At 43.4% G+C, this 13,147-nt stretch overlaps 1 protein-coding gene across 1 annotated transcript in view; it reads right to left on the reverse strand.

Moving 5' to 3' along the window:
* Nucleotides 1–681: 681 nt before the first annotated feature.
* Nucleotides 682–13,147, reverse strand: part of SAMTOR (S-adenosylmethionine sensor upstream of mTORC1) — a 61,975-nt gene continuing 49,509 nt past the window's right edge. The window contains exons 4-5 of the mRNA XM_075342504.1: nucleotides 7,840–7,951; nucleotides 682–2,616 (exon numbers count right to left, since the gene is read on the reverse strand). Of these exons, the coding sequence (XP_075198619.1) occupies nucleotides 1,990–2,616; nucleotides 7,840–7,951 (739 nt within the window). The 3' untranslated portion in view covers nucleotides 682–1,989. The remainder of the gene's footprint in view (nucleotides 2,617–7,839; nucleotides 7,952–13,147) is intronic.

The following is a 13,147-nucleotide window of genomic DNA, read 5'->3' on the forward strand; positions in this document are numbered from 1 at the left end:
ACCCCCCCAGTGCTGTGTACTCGCCACTGTTGTCCGTGCCCCCATGGAGAGGTCTATGCTTCCTCAGTGCTGTCCATGTCCCCCCCCCCCCCCTCCCCGTACCGCCGCCAGTGCAGTCCTTGTGCCCCAGTCAGTCCCTCCGTTGTATATGCCCCCAGCCCCTCCGGTGATGTACTGTATGTGCCCCAGCATCTTTAATTTATGCGCCCCAGCAGCTCCTGTGATGTGTATCCCACAGCATCTCCGGTGAGGTCTATGCCCCAGCCTTTCTAGACTGAGACAAACCTGGACAATCAGTTGCGAGAAGCAATATGATCAATATCACCCAACATTCCATCGCAGCAAAGAGAAGAAACTCCAGCCACCACAGTAGGGGTGAGTTAATTACATGTTTGACCAAACAGCAGGGTAATTTTCAAGTTGATAATTTTGTGAGGCCTCCGATAGGTTGGTCCAAAGTCCAAAATGGCCCCTGGCAGTAAAAAGGTTCCCCACCTCTGCATTGCAGTATGCTGTTCCTTTTATAACTGCATTATTTGTGTGCTTTGCAGTTGGTAAATTACTTTCTAAATCCTGTGTAAGGTAGAACACAAAATACTTTTCACACTAAAGATATCCAAAGACAAAAAAGAAAAAAAAAAAAAAAAAAAGATACCCACATTTATGATTGCTTAATGTAGTCTTATGTTTTATTAGGAAGACAATATTTTAGCAAAGTTTAGTACTGGTATTGATCAATGAAAATATGAATCTCAATATTTTCTATATTGTAGTACCACTGACTAAAGTGTATCTCTAATTATATGGAATAATTATTATAGTGCAGGAATGTGCGGCATTATTGTTTTTCTAAATAACTGCATAGCACATTTTGCTTCCAAATTGCAGTATAGCCTGTACTGTACAGTTTCTGTAATGCACTGTATGGGAGCCAGTGCCGTAGGATGTGCTGCGAGCCCTACTGGATATGGCAGGATAGGAGATACAGCCGGATTGTCTCCTAATGCATCGATATAAGCATACTGCAGACAGTCCATACTACCATTTAGAAGCAAAATCTGCAATGCATGGGATAGAAAAACATTTACTTTGTACTTGTGCGCTATAAACCTTTTCTCATATACTTGAAATTACACTTTAATTCTTCACTTTCACAAAAGGCAAAAAAACAAGCATCTCTAGAATTCTTCAAAACTACCAAAATGAAAGGAAAAAAACAAAACAAAAACAAAAAAAAAAACAAACTAACTGAAAGACAACATATTTAGCAAATCAAACTTTTTTTTTTGTTTCAGTGCAGTTACAATACGAGGTAAAACAGAAAAGAAAAACTCTCATAAGTCAAAACATGTCCAAAATCCCTCCCAGATCATAAAAACCATTGTGTGCAACATATATCATCCCCGAACTATTACTCCTACGCATCTGTGCAATATTATTCACTCGTGAAAGCCATCACTTCTGTTAGGATTTTACACGTCATTGTGTACACCCATACAGTATATATTGCCCCCCACCCCCTTTCTTTGATCATTTGGAAATGAATCCCATTGAAAAGTATTGCCCATGGGTAATGGGTAGACCGTGTATTTTTTTTTTTTTCTACAACTGACTAGTGCACATAAAACATAATTCAGAAACAAAAAAGGACAAGTCAGTATTTCTGAAATCTAAATGCAATGTTCTCATTCTTTAGCTGCGCCACTCGGAGCATAATAACGGTGTACAAAATGTGATCTGAGAAGATATGCATATAGAGAAACCATGCTTCATGTGACCTCCAACAGGTAGAAAGTACCTTGTGTTCTTATTAAAACTAAAAGAAAAATGTTCTAACCGTATATCTGGTACTACAAACAATTATCCAGTTCTCCACTACAGTAAAAATCTCTAAAATACAGGAGTACGAAAAATAGCAAACTTTGTAAACTTTTTATCTTGAATCAAGTCTCTGCCACGTTGTCAGCATTGGAAGTTGCCAGGCCCATCTTAGCTCATGAGGAGTATAGGATCTTCAAACTCATAGAATGACATCGAGCTGGTCTGACTTTCTCCAGAATCTGAATCATAAGGAGCATCTGGCAACTCAGAAAAAGTATATGCTACCTGCTCATCTTCTACTTCAGATCGCGTACCGCAAGGGCTTGAAGATTCCTCCTCTGTGGCGGTATTGAAATCTTGAGGGATGTACAACATATCTGGATAGTTCCTTGTGATCAAATCGATTGTGGTTTTCAGTGAGGTTTTCCTAAACGCCATAAGATGCATATGAGAAAATTTGGAGTAGGTCATTCGTTTGAAGCCTAGAGACTCAATAGCAATCTTCCAGCTCTTCATCATCATTGCGTGCCGGTTTTGATGAGAAGAGTCTGGGGTAATAATAAGCAGCAAGCCATTGAGTTCAAGTAGTTCATGAGCTTTTTTACAGCAAATCCACCGTTGGTACTGTGACGGGAAGTAAGAAAGGAGTAGAGAAAAGACTACAACATGGAATAGTTCAGCAGGCAAGTAATCTACGGGACTCTTCAGCTGCTTCAGGAAGGCATCAAAAGCATCAGGTGCCAGCTGAAGTGGCCTCTGGATTTGCAAGTTCAGGAAGTCACATTTGTACACAGTCTAGAAGAGAAAAATACAAAATAAATGGCAAAATATAATTATAACAGTTCCCCTATTTTCTGGTGCAACAGTCCCCAAAGGTTTAATACTATGAAGTTAAGAGGGGTTCTCTGAGAAATATAATAATAAATAAAGAACAATATCTTCATTTTGGAAAGCAAATTTGTAGTTTAGTGGGTTAATTGTGCAGTCCCTACCTTCATAAATGAAAAAGGTGCATGTGTACCTGCTTGTGCTTTTGCACATTTTGTACAATTTCACACCACGTTTATCGAGCTTGGAGGAGATATATTGGAGAAATGACAGATGGCCCTTGAAACTCATCAACAAACATTTTGCTCTGCGGTATAGGAATTTAGAAACTAATCTTTAGGAGGGGAAAAAAAGGGGGTCTCTATTTAGGTGATCATAATTGGGGTCATTTCTTGAGGGGGTTGGGAATGGTCACTAAAATGGAGGAAACTCATTAGTGCTTCATATTGGGATTGGGTCACGACAGCTGTAAATACAAGGGTGCTGTGGACAGATTAGTTGCCCAGTAGGAATGCAGAGTGGGTTGTTATGTTTTCTTACTATACCCATGTTCAGGGTAATGCCCCAAATTAATATATTATATTTTTTTTATTATTTAATTTCCTGAACAGTTGTGGGGATCCAGGAATGGATGGATGGATGGCATTTTAGGAAATTTATTGATGGTCATATACATTTGTTTGGTGGGCAAAAGTTTTAGTAAATCATGGTTTACAAAGATTTTGAAAAAAATCAAAAAGGGGGCAAAATTAGTGAAATCTAGTTGGAAACCAGAGCCTGCTACAAAAGGGGGAATTTGCGGGGGAAAATGGCTGGTCGGCATACCACAATTGAGCCGAGGGACAGTAGTACTTGGCCCTGCCTCTGACATTTCAGCAGTGATGAGTGACTCAGCTACCATCGGGCTGTGAGATCCCGTGCCGGAAGCAGAGTCGTCACTGTCTGCGTCTGAAGCAGAACTTTTTCAGATTCCGTATCCGTTGTGGAACGGTCAGAGGCAAGCGGCGTTTAAGCTTGTGCCACAGTAAAATTCTGCGCCATTTTAAATCCCTGCCAAACAAAAAAAAAGCAGAAAAAAAAAAAACACACAACTAAATCCAATTTAATACTAGTAATATAAAAATATATATATATATATATATATATATATATATAGTTAGGTCCAGAAATATTTGGACAGTGACACAATTTTCGCGAGTTGGGCTCTGCATGCCACCACATTGGATTTGAAATGAAACCTCTACAACAGAGTTCAAGTGCAGATTGTAACGTTTTAACGCCAGCATTGAGGTCTTGCGCACTTTGATCTACCCTGAGCAGGGCAGATAAACGTATTGTAGTGCGCATGCACAGGACCTGAATGCCGGCTAGTGTGCAAGACATAGCACTCGTCATGCACCCAGGCTTCAGAAGGAGGACAAAGATGGCTGAAAGAGGAGGCGCCGGACCCAGAGACACTCATCCAACCATAAAAGTATTATAAAGTGATTTTTACGTTCTACACAGTGGCCTGGGTTCTTTTATACAGTATTCTAGATGGCTGTATATACTGTTAGGTCCAGAAATATTTGGACAGTGACACAATTTTCGCGAGTTGGGCTCTGCATGCCACCACATTGGATTTGAAATGAAACCTCTACAACAGAGTTCAAGTGCAGATTGTAACGTTTAATTTGAAGGTTTGAACAAAAATATCTGATAGAAATTGTAGGAATTGTACACATTTCTTTACAAACACTCCACATTTTAGGAGGTCAAAAGTAATTGGACAAATAAACCAAACCCAAAACAAAAATATTTTTATTTTCAATATTTTGTTGCGAATCCTTTGGAGGCAAATCACTGCCTTAAGGCTATGTGCGCACGTTGCGTACAAGCCCTGCAGAAATTTCTGCAGCGATCTGAAGAGCACATGTGTGCTTTAGATCGCTGCAGAAATGTCCGTAGTGAGCGCCGATTCCATGCGCTCTGCCTGCAGCTCCTGCCATAGACCGTGCAGGAGCTGCCGGCAAAGCGCAGGAAAGAAGTGACATGTCACTTCTTTTTGCGCAGCGCTTCGGCAGTAGCCGAAGCGCTGCGCTCTTAAACGCCACGTGCGCACGGCCCCTGCACAGTCTCCATAGACTGTGCAGGGGACGCAGGACGCATGCAGTTACGCTGTGCTACAAAGCGCAGCGTAACTGCATGTTTTTACGCGACGTGCGCACATAGCCTAAGTCTGGAACCCATGGACATCGCCAAACGCTGGGTTTCCTCCTTCTTAATGCTTTGCCAGGCCTTTACAGCCGCAGCCTTCAGGTCTTGCTTGTTTGTGGGTCTTTCCGTCTTAAGTCTGGATTTGAGCAAGTGAAATGCATGCTCAATTGGGTTAAGATCTGGTGATTGACTTGGCCATTGCAGAATGTTCCACTTTTTTGCACTCATGAACTCCTGGGTAGCTTTGGCTGTATGCTTGGGGTCATTGTCCATCTGTACGATGAAGCGCCATTTGGCTGAATCTGGGCTGAAAGTATATCCCTGTACACTTCAGAATTCATCCGGCTACTCTTGTCTGCTGTTATGTCATCAATAAACACAAGTGACCCAGTGCCATTGAAAGCCATGCATGCCCATGCCATCACGTTGCCTCCACCATGTTTTACAGAGGATGTGGTGTGCCTTGGATCATGTGCCGTTCCCTTTCTTCTCCAAACTTTTTTCTTCCCATCATTCTGGTACAGGTTGATCTTTGTCTCATCTGTCCATAGAATACTTTTCCAGAACTGAGCTGGCTTCATGAGGTGTTTTTCAGCAAATTTAACTCTGGCCTGTCTATTTTTGGAATTGATGAATGGTTTGCATCTAGATGTGAACCCTTTGTATTTACTTTCATGGAGTCTTCTCTTTACTGTTGACTTAGAGACAGATACACCTACTTCACTGAGAGTGTTCTGGACTTCAGTTGATGTTGTGAACGGGTTCTTCTTCACCAAAGAAAGTATGCAGCGATCATCCACCACTGTTGTCATCCGTGGACGCCCAGGCCTTTTTGAGTTCCCAAGCTCACCAGTCAATTCCTTTTTTCTCAGAATGTACCCAACTGTTCATTTTGCTACTCCAAGCATGTCTGCTATCTCTCTGATGGATTTTTTCTTTTTTTTCAGCCTCAGGATGTTTTGCTTCACCTCAATTGAGAGTTCCTTAGACCGCATGTTGTCTGGTCACAGCAACAGCTTCCAAATGCAAAACCACACACTTGTAATCAACCCCAGACCTTTTAACTACTTCATTGATTACAGGTTAACGAGGGAGACGCCTTCAGAGTTAATTGCAGCCCTTAGAGTCCCTTGTCCAATTACTTTTGGTCCCTTGAAAAAGAGGAGGCTATGCATTACAGAGCTATGATTCCTAAACCCTTTCTCCGATTTGGATGGGAAAACTCTCATATTGCAGCTGGGAGTGTGCACTTTCAGCCCATATTATATATATAATTGTATTTCTGAACATGTTTTTGTAAACAGCTAAAATAACAAAACTTGTGTCACTGTCCAAATATTTCTGGACCTAACTGTATACTACATGAGGGTGCCTATTGCTATCTGGCTCTGCACTGTGCTATATACAGGCGGTGCTATATACAAGCTGTATGCTACATATATAAAATTTTCTTTAACCCCAATGCTCCCAACCCTAGTTTGTAACCCCAACCCTAATTTGATAGGATTTATTATTTTTACTAGTGTACCAATGTCAGTAGCCAAGGGGAGGCGGATGGCAGCAGGCGCACTGTGCATGCAATTTTGCAAGAAGAGGAGAAAGGGGGCCGTGGAGAACTGATTTTATGGCGGGATTGGGGGAGGACGTTACTCTCTCATGTAACATGCTTTATAGCATGTCATAGAAGATAGAAATTAGGTGGAGGAGGCAGATTTTGGTGGGCGCAGTGTGTATGTGCCCATTATTTCACAAACAGGAGAGGGGCCAGGGGAGGACATTTCTCTCTTCTGACATGTTTGTTTAGGTAAGATGTGAGAGAAACCAAGTGGAGGTAGATTTCGATGGGAGCACAATGCATGCGTCCGCCATTTTACAAGCTCAAGAAGAGGAGGGGGCCACTCACGTGACCAGGGACAGTAAAAATTTTCCCTTATCCCGGATTGTGATCTCCAGAGTTTCAGCTACCACCGGTAACCGAAACCCTGTAGATTTTCTGACTGTGGGGGTGGGGGGGGGGTTTCAGGGGGCACTATAGACTTATTTCTTCCTTTTGTTTTAAAAAGGCAGTGAGGAATAAATAACCTTAATGGCCGGTGTTTTAAAACGTATTGGCAGTTAAGTGGTTAAATGTGTATTTTATTATATTTCCTGGAGAACCCCTTTAAGAAGGCAATTAAACAGCATCTTTTTTGCAGTTTCCCCATTAACTGGATCAGGTGCCACATATAGAATCAACAGCAGTTGCCAGCTAGAGAGTCTATTATGCAGAAATGACATCAGGGGGACTTGGCACCGTGGTTTGCCTCATATCTGGCAGTGGACACCTCATCGCTGTCACTTATATCCTGGGTTAAGTCCAAATGGATAATTGGTGGATGTGACTTCATTAACATATATTTGACCTCAGTTATATTTTTGATAGACTCTTCTTTAAATAACAAATGTAGATCACCATCCATAGTCCGTGAAGGTCTCTCTCAAATTAGAAAATGTGTAATACCCGTCACTTATTATGATAGCCGACTAACTTAAAGGGATTCAGTCTCCCCTAAAACGCAAATTAAAAAGGTGCTGTCCTGTCCACTCCTAGGACAACCCCATTTCCCAAGTGCCTGCATTAACATGTGAAATAAAATGCCCTTTCTCATCACTTAATGGGATACAGCAATGATGTTTATACGAAATGAATCCCCTATATAACTGTGTAATTAGTTTGATTTGCTTCTTTTGGGGGGTGGAGAATACCAAACACTCCTTTAGGTAGTTTTATTGAAGACAGGCGACAGCAGCCAGCTTTATTCATGTGTAAATACGATTATTACAGAGGATACTGCAACTGCAGACATCCCCAGGGAGGTTTTTAATAAAAGAGGACGGGTACATTTGTCAGTTTTCCGTTTTTAAAATAGATGCACAGTATTTCGCCGCACCACAGTATTTACCCACAAAGCAAAATGACTATGATGGTCCTCATGTGAGAAGAAAATACATTACCTCAACAGCAGGCACAATATCGATACCAACAGCCAGAAAGTCTTCATACTTCATAAAAGGATTATAGCAGCTGCCTACATCAAGCAACCGGATCTTGCCAGGAAGATGAAAGCTAATAAAAGACACAAATAGTATTAGTGTATCCAAGAAAAAGAAAATAAATGAAACAGACAGATGTCGCCTCCTCTTTACTGCATATGATTACCACCGCTATTGAAAATAAATCCTGTTGCCCACGGCAGCCAATCACAGTGTTGCTTTCATTTGACCAGCGTCGTTCTAAAAATGTAAGTTGGATTGTGATTCGTTGCTATGGGCAACAAGGACTGTTTTGATGACTTTGGATTGCCTAGTTGATTGGAGTGTGCATGTTTGTGCTCATACGACAGCCATCGTATATGTATGGCAGCTTAAATGGATAATCTACAATAACATTTGTCAATTCCTAGACTTTCTACAATTTTTCATTATGTTTTCTGCACCATATCAATTGACAGAGTGGTCTGAATAACGTCAAGCAAAGATCTTAAAACTATCCATCCTGATCAAGGTGATAAGACAGCTCTAAAATCAAAATCATCATTACAGAGTCCACATATGATCAGAAGAGATTGCATCCCCCACGTGTAAATAATAGAAGCTCCTACCGAGAGGCAGCAATGGAAAACCATGAACAGATGAAACAGATCAGAATAATTAATCTATAAAAGTGCAACGCCTGCTAAAACTAGCAATATTCTAGTTGTGTAGTTGGTTTCATCCAAGCTTTGAAATACATAGATTTCCCCCCCTCCCCACCTTCATTTTAGGCAGGTATGGTCTTGTGCTCTCCAGGCTGACCACAATACAAGCTCTAGTATGTAGAGAAGTACAGGTAGTCCTCGGGTTACGACGGTCTCGAGTTACAGAGTTGTTTCGTGGTTACGACGCTCTACGTGCAAGTACGTGCAGCAGCGGAAGAATAGAGTCCAGTGCTGTACAGAGGAAAACGAGTCTTCTGCACGCCATAACACCCTTCATTATGGCTCCCAAACGTAAGCCAGACTCATCTGATACCAGTGCATCAAATAAAAGGTTAGAATAGGTGTAGGGATAGGCTAAGGCTATGTGCCCACGCTGCGGATTTACCGCGGATTTTGCCGCGGATTTACCGAAAATCTGCAGCAGCGGCACTTCCAAGCCATTTCAATGGCATTTTGGAAATGCTGTGCCCATGCTGTGGATTTTTCCGCTGCGGATTTGCCGCGGATTTTGATCCGGAAAAATCTGCAGCATGTCAATTATTGTTGCGGATTTTGTTGCGGATTTTTCCCATGCAAGTCAATGCAAGGTGTAAAATCCGCAAGAAATCCGCAGGTGTTCCCACAGGCTCTTTTTCCTGCGGATTTGGTGCGGATTTCGCAAACAAATCCGCAGGAAGTGATGTAGGATAGTTCAGGAAGAGGAAGTTTCACCATTTTGTAGTGTAGAGTAGTGGCAGTGTAGTAGTGTTGTGTCCGGACTCTGGATTGCCAGCTAAAAGCAGCTAGTTACAGGCTGCTTGCTTTTAGCTGGTAAAACAGGATCCCAGGTCTTTTTTCACAATTCTTTTAAAAAAAAAAAAAAAAAAAAAAAAAGTGCTCCGCTATATTTTCACTGTCCAGCCCGATGCAAGCAAGCAACTGAGGGCTGTGCTTCTCAGCGGGATAAGGCTGAAGCATTCTCTGCCCCTCCCGCTGAGAAAAACAGTCCTCAGCTGCCCCTGAAAATGGCGGCTCCGTTGTGAAGCGCCATTCACAGGTGCTGTACCGAGGCTCATCCAGTTGCCCTGATGCATTTGGCTGGCTGGGTAATACGGGGTTAATGCCAGTTTTCTGCAAACTGGCACTAAGCCCGAGGTTCATAATGTCATGCCTGTGTAGACACTGCCATTATGAACCTCCGTTTGGTAATAAAGAAAAGAAAACACTTTTTTAAAAAAATTTATTTGAAAGAAAAACACACATACATCCCTGATTGCCATCTTTATTACTCCCTGAATCCCCCGACGATAATCCATGACAGCTCCGATGTGCACCCGGCTGACCCGGGCACTGACGTCAGCCGGTGACAGCAGCCGTCAGTGTATTATTAAATGCTGCACAGCTCTTTTCCGGCAGCTGGGAACGTCTGATATCAGACCCCTGGTCAGCTGACTTAATTCACGAGCGCAGGCGGGTCAGCTGACTGCACACCGACAGCTGACGATGTGCAGTCATGTGACCCAGGCACGGACGTCAGCCGGTCCCAGCAGCCGTCAGTGTACGAGATGCTGCAAAGCTCTCTTCCGTCTGCTGGGACCGGCTGACGTCCGTGCCCGGGTCAGATGAGTGCACATCGGCCGACTATTCAGCTGACCCGCCCGCGCTCGCGAATTAAGTCAGCTGACCGGCTGACTTCTGTGCCCGGGTCAGCTGATGCTGTGAAGTCAGCTGACCCGAGCTCAGCTATGAACTGAGCTGACCCGGCCAGTGAGTTCTGCCGCTCCCAGCAGCCGGCAGAGAGCTTTCCTGTGATATTGTCCTGGATTAACCTCTGAGGCTTGGGAGTAATAAAGATGACAATCAGGGATGTATGTGTGTTTTTCTTTCAATTAAAATTTTTAATAAAAGGTGTTGTGTTTTCTTTTTTCCCAAATGGAGGTTCATAATGGCTGTGTCTACACAGGCATGACATTATGAACCTCGGGCTTAGTGCCAGTTTGCAGAAAACTGGCATTAACCCCGTATTACCCAGCCAGCCAAATGCATCAGGGCAGCTGGATGTGCCTCGGTACAGCACCTGTGAATGGCGCTTCACAACGGAGCCGCCATTTTCAGGGGCAGCTGAGGACTGTTTTTCTCAGCGGGAGGGGCAGAGAATGCTTCAGCCTTATCCCGCTGAGAAGCACAGCCCCCAGTTGCTTGCTTGCATCGGGCTGGACAGTGAAAATACAGCGGAGCACATTTTTTTTTTTAAATAACAGTGAAAGGGAACATGGGACCACATTTTTTGGCTATAAGCTACGGCCACCACCAGAGAACCAATCACCACGATTTTCATATATAAGCTAAACCCAGTGCTACACTGGCACTATCAGGCTGATTCTATACATACCTTTAGTGGTCAGCTCGAATGTTTAGGTTTTGAAATCCAAGAAAGTAAAAGTTTATAAAAATGAGCAGCTTCTTGAGTGACAGCTGCAATGGAGCAGATCATATATTCATAGTTATCCCCTCCCTCTGTTTGAATTAGCATAAGTATTATACAAACAACTCCCTTTTTCTAGCAGGACCTCTGGTGAGGTCATAACTATGTGACCTGGTATCCAGCTTTGGTGGCTGAGGCCCCACCCCTTCTGGTAAAATGGGTTTACAACATATATTATACAACACACTTTTCCTCCCAAACATTTGGGAGGAAAATGAGGGTTGCATCTTAAAATCAGATTATAGCTTACTGGGAGTTGGTGTAGAGGGATAGCAGGAAGCGGGGGCAATGCTGTGGCAGCTGTGCTGGGGTTACGGCAGCTGTGCTGCGGCTTCAAATACTGGCGCCCAGAGTTAGCGTGTGCGCAGATGGCTCTCTTAACAAAAAAGAAAAAAAAAAAGTGTGCAACATACCCTTAAGACTGTGTGCCCATGAGGAGTTTAACTCTGCATATTTTCGCTGCATCAAAAACAGTGTCTAACAGTTCCAGCAAAGTATGAGATTTCTAGAAAACTCATGCCCACTATGCTTTTTTTTTTTTACGCCATATAAACTGATCTGCGATTTGCGTTGGATGTGGAAAATCTGCAAGTTAAACAAAAATATGCATTCAGTGCATTTCCGCTGGAAAAACGCAGCAAAAATGCATGTAATCCGCACATGGCAAATTTTGTCAAAGCCAAATACTAGGAAGCATCAAAAACTAAGATTTGCGCAGGATCAACCCTCCTAAGTTGTCTATACGGGCATGTAGGTCATAGGAAGCTGAATACATCTGCGATCTGATTTATTTCAGAGAAATCCATGTTTTTCTTACATGTAAATGAGTTGTTCCAGGCTATGGGCCAGACACTGATCTGCATGAGAATCTGCCTACAGGGCTTATTTTAAGTAAAACGGGGTACACCAGTGCAATGTCTGCTCTCTGCTCTCCCGATATCACTGCAGAAATGTGTGTGATTATAACTGCCACATCTGCAGGTTCCCCTCAGCTTTAGCCTCCATCTCACAGGCAGACAGTGTTGTAATATTAATGTAATACAGCAGAGCTGTGAGAGCTGCAGCTGCTAGTATGGTTTGTAAGAAGACAAAGTTTAGTTCTGTGTTAGGCCCCTTTCACATTGCTTTTTTCTCTACGGCCACAGGTCCCGTCGGGGCATCCGTCCGGACCGCCCCTCCCCCACTCTGCAAAGCGTGCTCCGGACGCATTCGCCCGACAGGGCCATTCACTGTTATGGAGCGCACTGCGTTAGCGTGTGCTCCGTTTTGTGCACATATACGTTTCTGCAGACGGACACCCGAACGTAGACCACCTACGTTCGGGTGTCAGTCTGCAGAAACTTATATGTGGACAAAATGGCACAAAACAGAGCACACGCTAACACAGTGCGCTCCATAACAGTGAATGGCCCTGTCGGGCGCATGCGTCTGGAGCACGCTTTGCAGAGTGGGGGAGGGGTGGTCCGGACGGATGCCCCGACGGGACCTGTGGACGTAGAGAAAAAAGCAATGTGAAAGGAGCCTTAGTTACCGTATTTTTCGGACTATAAGACGCACCGGACTATAAGACGCACCCTGATTTTAGAGGAGGAAAATAGGAAAATAAAATTTTAAGCAAAAAATGTGGTCATGACACACTGTTATGGGGCAAGGATCTGCTGCCTACACTGTTATGGGGGTAATGTCCCCAAATTCTCTACTAAGGTGCCGCATCCTGGTAATGATCCTCCTGCCTTGTATATACAGTATATGTCCCTCATCCTGCTATATACCGTCATCCTGCCATATGGCTGCATCCTGCTATATAACCCATCATGGCATATGACCCCATCCTGCTCATATTATACCCCCATCCTGCTCATATTATACCCCCATCCTGCTCATATTATACCCCCATCCTGCTCATATTACGACCCCATCCTGCTCATATTACGACCCCATCCTGCTCATATTACGACCCCATCCTGCTCATATTACGACCCCATCCTGCTCATATTACGACCCCATCCTGCTCATATTACGACCCCATCCTGCTCATATTACGACCCCATCCTGCTCATATTACGACCCCATCCTGCTCATATTACGACCCCATCCTGCT

Source organism: Anomaloglossus baeobatrachus, chromosome 4 (assembly GCF_048569485.1).
Source record: "Anomaloglossus baeobatrachus isolate aAnoBae1 chromosome 4, aAnoBae1.hap1, whole genome shotgun sequence".
Classification (NCBI taxonomy): domain Eukaryota; kingdom Metazoa; phylum Chordata; class Amphibia; order Anura; family Aromobatidae; genus Anomaloglossus; species Anomaloglossus baeobatrachus.